Source organism: Accipiter gentilis, chromosome 27, assembly GCF_929443795.1.
Source record: "Accipiter gentilis chromosome 27, bAccGen1.1, whole genome shotgun sequence".
Taxonomy (NCBI): Eukaryota; Metazoa; Chordata; class Aves; order Accipitriformes; family Accipitridae; genus Astur; species Astur gentilis.
In genome coordinates this window covers 11,108,468-11,123,210 of record NC_064906.1, presented here as the reverse complement: position 1 = coordinate 11,123,210, position 14,743 = coordinate 11,108,468, and the positions used below count along the sequence as shown (strand labels likewise).

Sequence of the window (14,743 nt, the reverse complement as noted above, 5' to 3'; positions counted from 1 at the left end):
GACAAGTCTTCAGCTGATGAAAAGCAGCTTAACTCTACCACATTCAACCCAAGTCAGACAATCTACAGCCTTAGCCTGACAAAAGGCTCACCAAATTTATTCTCATACATCTTTAACTCTCAGCTGATGATTTTTAAACAAATATAGCCAGAACTTCAGGTAGGTAGAGGTGAAAAGCCCTGATGATGTAAGTGCATTGTCACATTCAGGAATCGCAGGGAGATGATGAAAACTCAGGTGAACGTACAAGGGTTCCACCGCACCCTCTCTCAACCACTCCATGCTGGCAAGCTTTTACTCGGTGCAAAGAGATTACAAAACTATTAAATAATCTTTAAAAAGGTAGTTTCAGAAAACTTTATTGAATACTTTTGAATGTTACAGTAAATCACATTTTGTATTAGCCTGCTTTACGCTTTCAAACCAGTTTCACACTATGTTGTAGGAGGTCTGTATGACCATCTTACAGAACAAGCAGTTTAGTTTGTGAGCTTGTATAGTGTTGTTTGAATGTGACTGTGACAGGCCTGAAGACAGGGTTGCTCTGTCACATGACGACACCACAGGCAAAAAAAACAGAGATCTCTTAGAACACTGTCATGCTGGTAAACCATATGGCTTGTACAAAGGCTCTTCCCTTCTGCTATCTTGACCAAAAAAAGCCAGATGCATCCCCATGCTATCATGTTTGTCCCAAAATAGGCACTAATTTTAGGCTTGTAGCAATTTTGGTGGTAATTAAGAAATTTGTTCATTATGGGAGTGAGATAAATTCACTTTATATAGACTATCACAACTTTGTGCAGATGATGTCTTTTGCATAAATGAGAAAATCATTCTATATAGGATTCTTAAGCCCAACATTATTATTTTTAAAATTACTTTCTTATATTAATTTCCTAGATACTTTGTATGTCTACCTTGTGCAATTAACTTTCCTGTTGCCTTATTTGTTAAATCCACACTGGCAAATGCAATATTTCTTCCTTGCTTCAAAATCTGAGCTGTAATCAGTATCTCTTCTCCAATCTTTGCAGCAGAAGTGTATCTTCAATGAAGAACAAAATGAACAGGTAAGAGGCTGTACAGAGCAAAAATCCAATAATATTCCTACATTTTAGATTATCATGAAGGGAGTTAGCAAATGTAATAAAGACACGTCTAACGTTTGCTTGCAAATCCCCACTTCTCAAAGTCCTTGAGTTCCTCTGCGTACTGCAGTGGTAATTCAGTATAAGAGTTCTCTGAGAAAATGGAGGGCAGAAAGAAACCCATTGGCTTGGTTCTGAGGAAAAGTCCATTTTGGAACACAAACAATTAGGTATTAAAGACCTCAGCTACAAGTTCAGCTACAAGTCCTATTCCAGCCACTGCTGGTTCCCCTAAAGCCTTTCTAAACCAGTCTGGCTGGTTCAGCTGCAAAATGTCTCTGTTACAAAGGCTCCAGAAGGTCATTTCCGTATAGAACCTAAGCATAGGTTAACTGCTTCCCATACCCTGGTCAGAGAAGAGTCATGGAAATCTGGGAGGCCTTCAAACTTCCCAGGTTTAATGCTGTTTCCGTTCATTAGATAACTCTCTGGTTTTATTTACATGAATAGGAGGGTGTGGAAGAAATTCCCCCACAAAAAACCTGGGAAGAATTAGGAGGAACATGATCCAACCATGATCTGAGGTGAAGGAACAATATTCAAATGTTAGAATTACAGAGGAGAATGTATAATTACTGGATATAAATCTTATTGAGAAAAATTTCATCAAGTAGTCCATTTTTATACATGACACCACGTCAAAAGGACGTCAGTAATGCCTAATGGCCTAATGCTGATGTAGCACAAGTCCCATTAGTTGATAGGGGGCAGAGTTTCAGACATGTTTTGTTCTCAGAGGCTGCTGCTGATCCTCTTGTGATTAAAAAAAAAAAAGCTTCTCTGTTCTTTCCATTACCGAAATAGTTTCCTCATGCCAATTTTTTAAACAGTTCCTTCCGAAAAAGGATGAAGTTGTATGATACTAGTATTTGACATCCAGTATCACTTGTTCAATAAAAGCAGTAGTCTGGGTTAAACAAAGCTATTAATATTGCTTCACATAACATTTCCTAAAGGTTATGCTATGCAATCGTTTTGGATCACCTCTGGAGAGAGAACTTTCTTATGATTTTAGCCCTTATGTACTTGGCTAGGCATACTTGATAGTGTAAATAATTCAGGTTTTAGCCTCTTGCTATACTACTGTAGGGAGAAAAACATAATCATAGGAGAATTTCAGGTTTTCATTTCCAGTAGTTTCCTAGTTATCACAGTAGTAGTATAAAGCTTAAATAGATGCTCCAGTCCCACTCCTCAGTGGAGAAATCGGAAAGTGCTGGGCGGGGCGGGGGGAAGGGAGGGAACCTGGTAAAGATATACATCACTCCCCCCACACTTTTAGAGCTTTTTTTTTTTTTAAGACAGTTTTCATGAGGGTTTACTTTTCCAAGATTTTTAATGCTCTGTGTTAGTTATTACAAGTAGGATTACTTTAGTTCCAATCAGTTATAATCTCTTCATTAAAAGTAATGAATCAAAGCTGACAAGCTATAATAGCATGATCAAAGAAGGTTTCAGAACAACTTTTTCTTTTTCTTTTTTTTTTTTTTTAAGACACTGTGCTTTAAATTTGCATTACAGGAAGAACTATTCTCAGTATAAAACTACCTTTAAATGACCTAGAGCCAAGCAATCTTCCTCCACTGAGAAATTCTGATTCATCTGTAATTCACCCTCTATGTAAGCAGATAATACAACAGACCTGAACTGTTTCCTGGTTTAATATTTTTCCTGTTCTAACATTTTTTGGACTAATACTAAAAAAGGGTTTATAGAAAGCTGCTTACCCTAGATCTTGGTGTTTAAGGAGACACTCTGACACATCTTCGCAAGTGAAGACAGAAGTTGAGCCAATTTCATAAGACTAAAATTTACTACATATCAACATCCCTTTACATTCTATGAACGAATGGGAACTGTCTCTTAAACGTGCAGCAAATAAAAGCTTAAGTCAGTCCAACTCGAATTTTGCAACCAAATGGCAACATCCCCAAATACAATCCCCCCTTAATTTATCAAGACAAGAGTTCTGAAACCAAAGAGGTGAGTACTACAGCATAGAAACAAAGTACAATGGAACCAATACCGTATTAGGGGAAGAGAAGTTACTATGTTCTGGTAAACATGGTGGATGATACCTACGTGATGTTCATGTCCACGCTGACCCCAGGCACTGCTCTTTCTGTGTTCAGCAACGCTGTTGTTGACACCACATCCACAAGTGTGGCTGTCAAGCCTCCATGTAAGGTGCCACCTCTGTTTGTATGCTCCTCCTCTACTTTCATTTCACAAACAACTTTTCCAGGAGTTGCAGACAGAAGTTTCATCTGTATGACCAAAAAAGGAATAAACAGCTTACTGACAATAGTACCAACACTGAATACTGCCCTGAATCAAATGGAAAGTAAATCTTGTTTAATTCTGGACTCATGAGACAAATGAAAAGATGGAAAATACAGGAATTCAACTGTCACATTAGGTATTTCCATAAATTTTGAGCAGAAGATTGTTGCCTTAGAAAAAATTGTATTTCTACTGCAGTTAAATATTTAAACTGACAGCTTAACAAAACTTCAATACTTGCTATGCTCTCAGGAATTGCTTAGGAGACAACATTCTTCAGTTTTCCTTTTGCTTTAATCTGTAACTGAGAAGCCAGATTAGAGGGAACGCACAACTGCTCTATCTGTGCATACCATAGCTGTGAAAGTGTTAGCTCACAAAATGGAAACGAGACTGACAGTAATTCATTAATCATTATACTAGAGCAATCTCAGTAAAAATCAGTATTTTGAAATGAGCTCTGGAAATGCTAATCAGATAGGCCTCCCTGAACTGAAATTCATATTCCTTGGTAGAAGTATCCAAGACTGTATCACACTGTATTACAGCATCGTGATTTGCGTATACACTTTTATTCCAGCCCATGGGTGTTAAATAGAAAATTACAGTACATCTATGGTACCATGCTTCCCCCTGTAGCCAACGCAAGAAGCTGGATTTTTGAGACCAAGAAGTTACTGCAATTCAGTCTTTTAAAATCTTTTTTTTCAAGTTTCTTCAGTTAGTCGCACTATATTTAAAATCTGAAAGCAGGTGCAAAACTGGGGTAAGTTCAGCATATATATTTACACCTACAACTAAGACTCTGAAGTACCTTTAGACTGTCACAAGTGAAATGTGGGCATAATATTTATTATAATTCCTACTAATTTTCTAATTTTTTAGAAAGTTTTTTTTTTAACTTATATGTTTCCATACCATATCAGCTGAGTTGACTTAAATCTTTTTAATCTTAGAAGGAATTAAGATTGAAGTGTCTCCAGTTTCACTATTCCTTATTTATAATGCAGTGTAAGAGCTCAGTTTCAGCCCGTGCCCCTTTCTGATAGGCCAAATTTTATCCAAATTTTGCAGAGAAATGATACTAAGATAAATGGTGATGTAGTACTGTTGTGGTTTAACCCCAGCCAGCAACTAAGTATACCATGCAGCCACTTGCTCACTTCCCCCCCACCCTGTGGGATGGGGGAGAGAATTAGGGGGGGAAACAAAAAAGTAAAACTTGTGGGTTGAGATAAGAACAGCTTAATAGGACAGAAAGGAAGAAAATAATAATAACAATAATAAAATGACAAAAATAATAATAAAAGGATTGGAATATACAAAACAAGTGATGTACAATGCAATTGCTAACCACTTGCTGACCGATGCCCAGTTAGTTCCTGAGCAGTGATCCGCCCCACACCCACCCCCCACCCCGGCCAACTCCCCCCCAGTTTATATACTGGGCATGATGTCCCATGGTATGGAATACCCCTTTGGCCACTTTGGGTCAGGTGCCCTGGCTGCGTCCCCTCCCAACTTCTTGTGCCCCTCCAGCCTTCTCGCTGGCTGGGCACGAGAAGCTGAAAAATCCTTGACTTGGCATAAACACTGCTTAGCACCACTTGAAAACATCGGTGTGTTATCAACATTCTTCTCATACTGAATCCAAAACATAGCACTATACCAGCTACTGGAAAGAAAATTAACTCTATCCCAGCCAAAACAAGGACAAGTACACAGTCCGCCTACAAACGGAAAAAGCTGCAATTAAGCAGAGGGGAAATAACTGAGCCAGTGCTCTAATATAGAAAATAGCACCTTGATCAATGAAAATCCCAAGTCCTAAACCAGGCATGCTGTGCTGTACTGACTAGAGGCCTAAGTTTCTGACAGAATTTCTAACGAGGACTTCACAGATGCTTGACACTGGGAGCAGATGGCTTCTACTACTGTCAGGGAGTGCTCCAATCCATCAGCCAGGAGAGGAAAGCATCTCATTTCATTTGTCATTGCTCTGATCTGGCACTAGCTGCCTGCTGTCCTTGACGAAAATAGTTCAGTATTTGAACACTTCCAGGACTTCCACAGGTAGAGCTGTGTTTGTACTTCTCACAGCCCTTCTGTGCCTGTCCTCCCACGCGTCTGTCTCCGTGAACAGTATGCTGCTTCGGCTTCCAACCACTACTGCGATGCTCTACTTCTTTGGATAAAGGGCTTTCAAACCTACAGTCGTTAAGCCCTATGTAGATACCACACTGGAATTAAACCAGAAACCAAGTCTGATGCTGGAACTGAAAAGTTTCACACTAAAATCTGTCCTTTCCAGAACAGGAAAAAACTTGACTCATATTTAGTTATGGTAAGAAAGGCTTCAGGTGTCTCCCAGAAAAACAGCAGATACTTTAAATTCAAACAAAACTGTACTTTGATATTATGATTATGTTCACAGCAGCATCATTTTAGAAGGAGATGGCAGAAGAAGTCTAGAAGTATTCCAGAGCAAGGCAGGATGCCTGTCTCCCACAGCTCACTTCCAGCCAGTTACCTTTATGAGCTGAAATACTACATTTGCTCTCCATTTATTGGGATTTTAAGGTAGAGGGAAGTTACTGCAGTGAAAAGGTGACTAAGAACTAATTAGACTCTATAAATAAGTGAACTTCTTAAATTTAAAGCTTTATACTTTTTCTATACAAGACCAAAACGTCTTGGGGAAACAAGACAGTAAGAGTTGCTTTACAAATAGTTACTTTCTATTAAATGTATCAGATCGTGGAACTGTCAATGAAAGCACTGCTTCCAATATTACATTTGCTCTTGTACAGTGCAAAACATACAGATTTTGACACGGTTGGTTTTCTAAGATATATTTACTGCATCACTCCATGTCACAGTTACACAAATAGAAATTAAATGGAGAATTCTAGCGTTGCAAAATTTAACGAGGACACTGAAACTGCTGCACAGGACCACCCTACACAGCAGCGACACGCTACAAAGCTGAAGACAACACAGCAACACCTCAATTCAACTTTAATCGCCCCTAACGCAGCATTACCTCAGAGCCCTACCAGCCAAACGCAGCTCTTTACGCCAGCCCTTGTGTGGAACCCCACGGAGCACTGAGGCGCAGGAGACGGCGCCTGAGGAAAAACACCTCAGCCTTTACCTCAGCCTTTTATTCCGAGAGTGAAAAAAAACCCCAAACCCGGCTTTTTTTTAAAGGAGCAGCCCCGCCTCACCGGCTGAACCGCCGTCTCTCCAGTCAGCGGCTACCGCTAACGGCCAGCCGCCGGCGGGACGCCCGCCCGCCCGCCCGCCCTCTCCTCTGCAGCCAGCCTGTACCTTGCGGAGCACCCGGTCGAAGCCCTGTGACTCCACCATGTACTTCATGGCCTCCCTCAGGCTCTCCATCGTGAACCCCATATTGCCCTTGCCGCCGACGGCCGCCCGCGCCCCGGAACGGCAACCCCGGCGGGCGGAGCTTCCCGCCGCCTTCCTCCCGCAACGCCCTGCGGCGGGGGAGCCATGGAGGAGGAGAAGGAGGCGGCGGTGCCGGCGGAGGAGGTGGATGAGGCGGCCCGGTGCCCTCCGGCGGCAGCGGAGGAGGAGGAGGAGGAGGAAGAGTTACACCTGGCCAAGCGGAGGAAGGTGCTGTGCTCCGAGTTCGCCGCCATCACCAGCAGCGACGCGGCGGTGGCGCGCAGCTTCTTGGCCGGCAACGGCTGGCACATGCAGGTACGCCCGGCGGCGGGGGCGGGGGGCTTCCCCTTCCCCTTCCCCTTCCCCGCCATCTGCCTCTGTGTTTCAGAGGGCCCTGAACGCCTATTTCGACCCGCCGTTGGAGAAGGAGAAGGAGGAGGCGGCAGGCGGGGTGCCGCCGGCCTGCGCGGGGCCCGGGAGCTGGTAGGTGACCCCCGGGGCGGGGGGAGGTGACGGGAGGAGGCGGATCGAGGGTGAGGGGAGCGGTGCTTTTGCCCTCCCCGCATGCAGGCCGGTTCCCCTCCGCTGGAAGGTGCGGGGGGGGCGCAACCGGTGGGAGCCGTCTCCCGGGTCGTGGCGGATGTTCTGTGTCCCCCCACCCGCCTGCCAGGGGAGCAGCACTCGCTCTCCCCGCCTGACTTCGCGCCTCTGCTGACATGTGGTGAGGCAGGTGGGTTCCGTTCTTTGCATTTCCACACTGGCTCTCCTCGTTTCCCGAGGCTGCCCCCTTCGAGGGGAATAGCCAGCTCCTCTTGAGAGGCTGTCAGGCTTGTGGGCTGCACTTGCCCTCTGCGGATGCTTCAGCCCCTTCTTCTGGGCTAGCAGGTAGTGAGCCTTTCGGAGGAGGGACAGGGTCATTTTCTTTTTATTGTCTTGTCTCGTGCAGCGATACATAGGCAGATTTTACTGTACACACGAAGACACATTTGTATATGTGTAAACTATGCATGTATGTCATGTACTAGATGTACGTGTGTTTGTATTTCTATAAATAAAATTGACATGCCCGTGCATACCTTGTTAAACGTACCTGTAGAGGTTAGGCTCTAAGATCTGGGTCTTGCATACACAGATGATCTCAGGGCCTACCCGTAGGGTATACCAAAGGTAATGAACTCTTACAGATCCTTGCCCTTCACAGTCCTGAGGGAAGCTTTTTTCCTGTAGACCTATTTATTATAAGCCTGCATGTTATATAGAAGAGCCCTTATCATCTTTCTAGTTATGAGTAAGCTGTAGTTGATAACAGCATACCTGGTTTTGCTTGATATGTATGTATGAAAACACGCAAGCCTACTGAACATTAGCATTGGTCTCTAGGTAGTCCATGATGAGTCAGAATAGATCTGCATCAAATTGGCAGCACCTTTTTCTTTTCCAGCCTCTGTCTGTCTTTGCACTGTGGGCACTGTCTTGAGCTGCTGGATGTGTTGGGAGGGAGGACTGTTTGGAGACCTCCCAGTCAGGGGAAAATCACCGCAGACCACACGGACCTTCATATTTCATCTCATAGTCCTTCAGGTTACAGTATAAATATAAAAAGTCAAAGTGGAAATATTGGAGGCACAGAACACGTTATTTACCTACTTAAATATCACTTAGCTTCCCCTCCTTTGTCTGCTTTTCTTTTTCTGCTCAGTTTAGATCTTATGTGCATGGTAGCGGAGTCTTACGTTGTTTGTGCTGTACCAAGTACAAAACCAGTACAAAGTTTTAGGGAATAGATTTGTTTTGGTCCCAGGCCTTATTTTCATGTGCGCATACAAATTTTGTGTTTAAAAACAAAACTCTACTATCCCAACTTTGCCAAAATACAGCTTGTATATATACAAGCTATATATAGCTTTTGTATAGCTATAAGACTATAGCTAGTCTTAGCTATACTATTTAATGTATTTTGTTACAGACTTTCCCTTTACTCAAGGAATTTACATTGGATCAGTGCGGTGGTTTAACCCCGCTGGGCAGCTCAGCCCCACAAAGCCACTTCTCCCCTGTGAGATGGGGGAGAGAATTGGAAGGGTGAAAGTGAGAAAACCCATGGGTTGAGATAAAGACAGTTTAATAGGGAAAGCAAAAGCCACGCACACAAGCAAAGCAAAACGAGGAATTCCTTCCCCACTTCCCATGGGCAGGCAGGAGTTCAGCCGTCTCCAGGACAGCAGGGCTCCATCACGCCTAATGGGGACTTGGGAAGACAAACGCCATCACTCCCAACGTGTCCCCTTCCTTCTTCTTCCCCCAGCTCTATACGCTGAGCATGATATCGTATGGCATGGAATGTCATATATATGGTCAGTCGGGGTCAGCTGTCGCAGCTGTGTCCCCCCCCAGCTCCTTGTGCCCCCCCCAGCCTCCTCGCTGGTGGGGTGGGCTGAGAAGCAGAACAGCCCTTGGCTCTGGGTAAGCCCTGCTCAGCAACAGCGAACGCATCCCTGTGTTATCAGCACTGTTTTGGTCACAAGTCCAAAACACAGCACCATATGAGCTGCTATGAAGAAAAATAACTCCATCCCAGTCAAAACCAGTACAACCATGTGTTAGCAGGTAGAGTCTGGTTCTCTTTAGCAACATAGTCCCCAAACAGTTACTAGGCTGGGTTCTCAAACTTTGATAAAGGCTAAGCAATACTGTCAAATCAACTGGGTAGACAGGCCTGGCCTGTGTTTTTGAGGTGGGATTTGGGTTGAATATTCCCAAAGAAAAGGTCCATCAGTTTGTCAGAGAGTGAGTTTGCACGTGTACGTACCCCAGGGATTTGGCAATTGGAAGAATCTCAGCTGTACTACAAAGGTGGGCATATAAAAGCAAGTCCAGGCTGCAGTTCTTTGTTTCTAATGTGCTGGAAAATGTTTCAAAAACTAATATACACAGCCTGTCTCTCTCGTGGAGAAAGAGTTAAATTACTCAAGTGCTTTAGATTGCATTGGTCGCCATCTGATGAACTTAAATTGGAATAGTAAATGTTATCTTGTGTCTATAAGGAAGAGGAAAAAACACTTCATCTGTGTACTAAGGCTCTGTATGATTGAGGTTTGTATGTTTTAGTTACTGTGCTTTTAAATTATGTTGAGATCAATACATGTTAACTTATTTGTTGGGAATGTTTTAGGTGGCTACCTGTAAGTTGTGATGGGTCTAGAACATTTTCCTTTAGAAGATAAGGGTGGTAATTGCAAGAAGAATAGTGTTATGCATGTTGACAAACGAGTAAACTCTCTCTTTAGTATTGACCTCACAGCAGATGCAACTACTAGTAATGCCGGTGTCAATAGTGCAGACTCGAGGCAACAAGAAGATGACAGCAGCTTCTCACTGATAACCTGGAACATTGCTGGGCTGGATCTAGGAAATCTAAAAGAACGAGTTAGAGGAATCTGTTCTTACCTGGCATTGTAAGTATAGCTTTATCTTTGTATTGTCATGTACCCAGCTTTAAAGGAAAAAGCAAACTTCTTGTTTTAGATAGTTACAAATCTTCATGCCCAAATTGTCTTAATGTTGATGCAACAATACAATCACTTTATAAACCCTAAGTAGCTGAATAGAAGTTGATATACTGGTTGGAAGAGGTGTGAACCTATGCAGCATCTCAAAGGTTAAATATTTTGTGATGGCTACTTCAAAAAGCTTTTTTATAATGAACAATTTTGTTCAAGTTGCAGTCATACATCAAGAGCATACTTCATGCTTCCATCCTGTACGTGAGAGAAGGATAAAACTGCAAGAAACTTGTTTGTCTCATTCCAGTAGCATTGAATAACTTCACATTAGAGCAAACTTTGAAACAACAAAAAAGATTTTTTTTTAGTGGAATGTGAAAAGTGGCTCTCTTGCCGTTACTGTAACTAGTCTATCAAAAAAGAAAATGTGCAAGGTAAGATGAAAGCAATAGAATCTGTGATTACCTTTTATAGTTCCACCAGTGGAAGCCTCCCATAAATATATTTATGAGCAATTTAACAATTACATAAATTGATTTATCTTAATACAGTAACCTATCAGTGTAAATTAAACGATTTAAACAAGTGATAATTTAAGTTTCTCTTGAAACAGCAGAAACCCCTTAACTACATCAATTATCACTTGATTTTATTAATCTGTGGTGGCAGTATTTTTCTTCTGTAAATAAGGCCTTTGATTTGTCCTTCACCTGCACAGAGCAGGGCTATTCAACAGTGTAGCAAAAATAGGGACAGCTGTAAAGTCATGTCAGCATTTTCAGGACTGCTGCCCCACATGAACTGTTAGTGCTTGCACAGCTCTAAGAAATAAAAGAGCTTGTCATTGTTGAGACTGGAGAAAATGAATGGCAGGTTACCTGCGGGGATCTGTTGTGAGGGAATGAGGTGGTGGTTGGAAAGTCCTGGAGAACTTAGATGTTGCAGAACATATTCCAAAGCTGCTTTGCAGTTGAATTCCTTGTGTGTGTAGTATATGAAACCTGTGCAAATGTTTGCAAGATGAAGGTATAAGGAAGTCATGCATTTTATTACCACGTCAGTTCCATGTCCATAATAATAATTGTTTCATCCCTTTTAACAATGGTGATGTGTCTACATGCTACTAAGTATGATGGAGAGAGTTTTTTCCTTTTTTAAAAAAACAGATTCTTACAATATCTAGGAAGATGAGGACAAGGTGCAACTGAAGTCGCTGACCCTGATCCCTTTGGCCTCAGTAGTTAATTTACTACCTTTCAGTAGTTAATTTAAAATCTTGTCTTGCCGATTTCAGATACAATCCAGATGTTGTGTTTTTACAAGAGGTCATCCCACCACATCTCTGTCTTCTACAGATGAGAGCAGGCAGTTACACTATTATTCCAGGTAAGAAATAACCCTCAGTTTCTGAAGACAGAAACCAGAAAAGTAAGTTCAGTTTTATTCTGTCTCCCTTGCCAAAATCTCAGGCTGTTCGTAGGACTGAAAAGAATAAAGTGAAGAAGAAAGCACTTAAATTACTTTCTGTGTTTTGATATCAGGATATATTTTGATGCAAATTACGCATGTGAAAAGCTTGCTTGCTTGATGGTTTCATTTTTCTTTTTTTCTGCATTTTGAAAGACTGATAGCAAGGGTAGTCAAAAAAGTGCCATAGGTAAGTCATTTCTTAAATATTTGCATTCAAAAAGCCTGAAAAATTCAGAGTGCGATTATGAAACTTTTAACTAATGACTTTGTACGTATTACAAATTAACATGATTCTCCCAGATCATGGTAAAAAGGTCTCTTTCAGAACCTTAACTTATTTATAGCACAGCAGAAGACATCCTCGACCATTTCTTTTTCCCTGTTCCTCTTTAGGTAACATAGATGGCTATTTCACTGTCATAATGTTGAAGAAACCAAGAGTGAAGCTACTGAAACATGAGATAATACCTTTTCCAACAACTTCCATGATGAGGAACCTTTTGGTTGTGCATGTGAGTAAGTCAGTATGTACTAAACAGCTGTATTTCTGCCTTCGAAACAAAAGATCCCAGGAAAGGCTGGACTGGCTTTACTCTACGACAGTCTCAAACAGCAGAAAGACTTCTTGTCCAAACATACAAACCCAGTTGCATTTAATACTAACAAACCTAATTTTTTTCTGTAAGTTACTGGCCGTGCCTTGTTTTCAAGTCTCATAACCTCTGAAAACAAAACTAAACTAAAAGCCTGTCATCCTCCTGTAAGCCACTTTTCTTCAATGTAGAACTCATAATAACCGGAGCTCTGTCATTCAGTAATTTACTTTGTGATTAGATTTTTGTCTTTGAACTTCTTATCATGGTGTGGATAGTAACATTGCCTTTGTTTCATGCACAGGTGAGCATATCTGGTAATGAACTTTGCCTTATGACCTCTCATCTGGAAAGCACTAAAAATCACTCCAAGGAGCGTATGAAGCAACTGCAAATAATGTTAAACAAAATGCAGAAGGAGCCTGAGTCCACCACTGTTATATTTGGAGGGGATACAAACCTCAGAGACAGTGAGGTAAATAGAAATAAGTGACCTTGTTATTTTGAGAAGGTATTCTGAAAAAATCTTCTCAGGCTTTTCTGTTTTTGTGAGAAATGACCTGTCTAGGCAGAATAGGCATAAGCAACATTCATTCTTAAAAAGTGGAAGCATGACTAAGTAAAAGCTGTGGCATTGCTATGCGGAGGCTTTGTTATAGCTGAGGTGAGGTATATGAAAAGCTTCCCACCCTCCGCAATAACAAAATGCTTTATTGGCAATATTTATATCTGAGAAGATGCAGGGGTAGTCAATGAAGTTTCAATTTCAAAAGCATCTTCTAATTTTGAGAACTTGATCTTTATTTGCTCAACTCTCCAATTCTCAGAGTTAATGCTTGTAGAATCAATGAAAGAAGAGGGTGCTCTGGAGAAATCGATCTTGGGAGTTTAAAATTAATCCTGCATCGAGACATAATTAGAAATAATTTTTGGCTGCTAATATTAAAAGTGAAATTTGTGCATTATTACTAAAAGGTCAGTGTTTCATCTTTCCTTATCATGCAATTCCATTGTAGTGAAGTGGAACGACATTGTTTCAGAGGACATGGTGTTGACACCCATACCTCAAAATTTCAGAGCTGAACGTTTATTTTGTAACATGTTTTGGATTTAGAAAGTACTACAGGAACTGGTCATTCTTTAGAGTATCCTGAGAAATACCACAATTTAGAAACATCTCCAGTATCTTTGGTTTTGACAACTCATGTTTTGCAGGAAAAAGTGATATTGTGACAACTCAGTTCTGTTTTTGAAGGTAAAGTCTGAATTCAGGATCTTGTGGATTTTTCCCCCCCACCTTCTACTTTCAGGTTACTAAACTAGGTAAATTACCTAACAACATTATGGATATTTGGGAGTTTTTGGGTAAACCTCAACATTGCCGTTATACTTGGGACACCAACTCCAATACCAACCTGGATGCAGAGTACAAGTGCAAGATGAGGTTTGACCGCATTTACTTTCGGCCTGCAGCAGACGGAGGACATATTATTCCACGAAGTATGGACTTAATCGGATTGGAAAAACTAGACTGTGGCAGATTCCCTAGTGATCACTGGGGTCTTCTGTGTAACTTTGATGTGATACTATAAAAAAGAAAAAAAGGCTTGCATTGTTAGTTTTTAGGTGATCTGTTGTTGTTTTTACAAAATGTTACCCTCTCAGTTTAAGTAGGACGTATTTAAATTTTAAACCCTAATGCATTCTCTGCTCTTGACTTATGCTTGAATGGCTTCATTTCAAGCCAGAGTTCCCTTTTCCTTACTGTATGCATCTGTAAAAATACTTATTTTTAACAATGTACACAAATACAAAAACAAATTCTAGTTTTAAAATGGGAGGAAAAACCTGTAAATACTATTCATAAACATACTTGGTGGTTTAAAAGACTTTTATTTTGGCATGTATTATAATTTCACTATAAATGCTGCTTTTTTATTTAAAGACTACTTCTATTATGCCTGCTTTGTTTCTTTTGTAACCATTTTCATCATCCTTTACAGTTCTGTCTTTTGTAAGGTGTTTTGTATTAGCTTCTGAAGTTTGTGTTGTACATAAGTATGCTTTCAGGCAAGACAATAAAGGAGCTGAGGACACAATGACTAGATTCTCACAGAATTAAGGTTTCTTAAGAATTAAAACTAATATTGAACAGATTTAAGAACGATATGCCTTCTGTTTGACAAGAAAAGGATATAGGCAGATGCATGGAAGTTGTTCACTTGGGAGGGTGTATGCCTTACTTTGTATTTATTAACCTGGATATGAGTTGCAGATTAAAACACATTATCTTTCCAGTGAGCTTCTAGAAACAATGCTCTTGTAAATTACTGTG

The 14,743-nt window shown here is 41.1% G+C and overlaps 2 protein-coding genes across 2 annotated transcripts; one reads left to right on the top strand and one right to left on the bottom strand.

Moving 5' to 3' along the window:
* Window positions 1-328: 328 nt before the first annotated feature.
* On the bottom strand, window positions 329-6,949 carry ACOT13 (acyl-CoA thioesterase 13). The gene is given in 4 exon segments (XM_049830497.1): window positions 329-1,048; window positions 3,234-3,418; window positions 6,765-6,862; window positions 6,865-6,949. Coding segments are annotated over 4 exon segments (525 nt in total). The 3' UTR covers window positions 329-891.
* Window positions 6,948-14,510, top strand: TDP2 (tyrosyl-DNA phosphodiesterase 2). Its single transcript, XM_049830479.1, has 7 exons — window positions 6,948-7,157; window positions 7,231-7,325; window positions 10,130-10,297; window positions 11,640-11,731; window positions 12,209-12,327; window positions 12,713-12,883; window positions 13,719-14,510. The coding sequence occupies exons 1-7, from the start codon at window positions 6,948-6,950 to the stop codon at window positions 13,998-14,000; spliced, it is 1,137 nt and encodes a 378-aa protein (XP_049686436.1). The 3' UTR covers window positions 14,001-14,510.
* The last annotated feature ends 233 nt before the right edge of the window (window positions 14,511-14,743 follow it).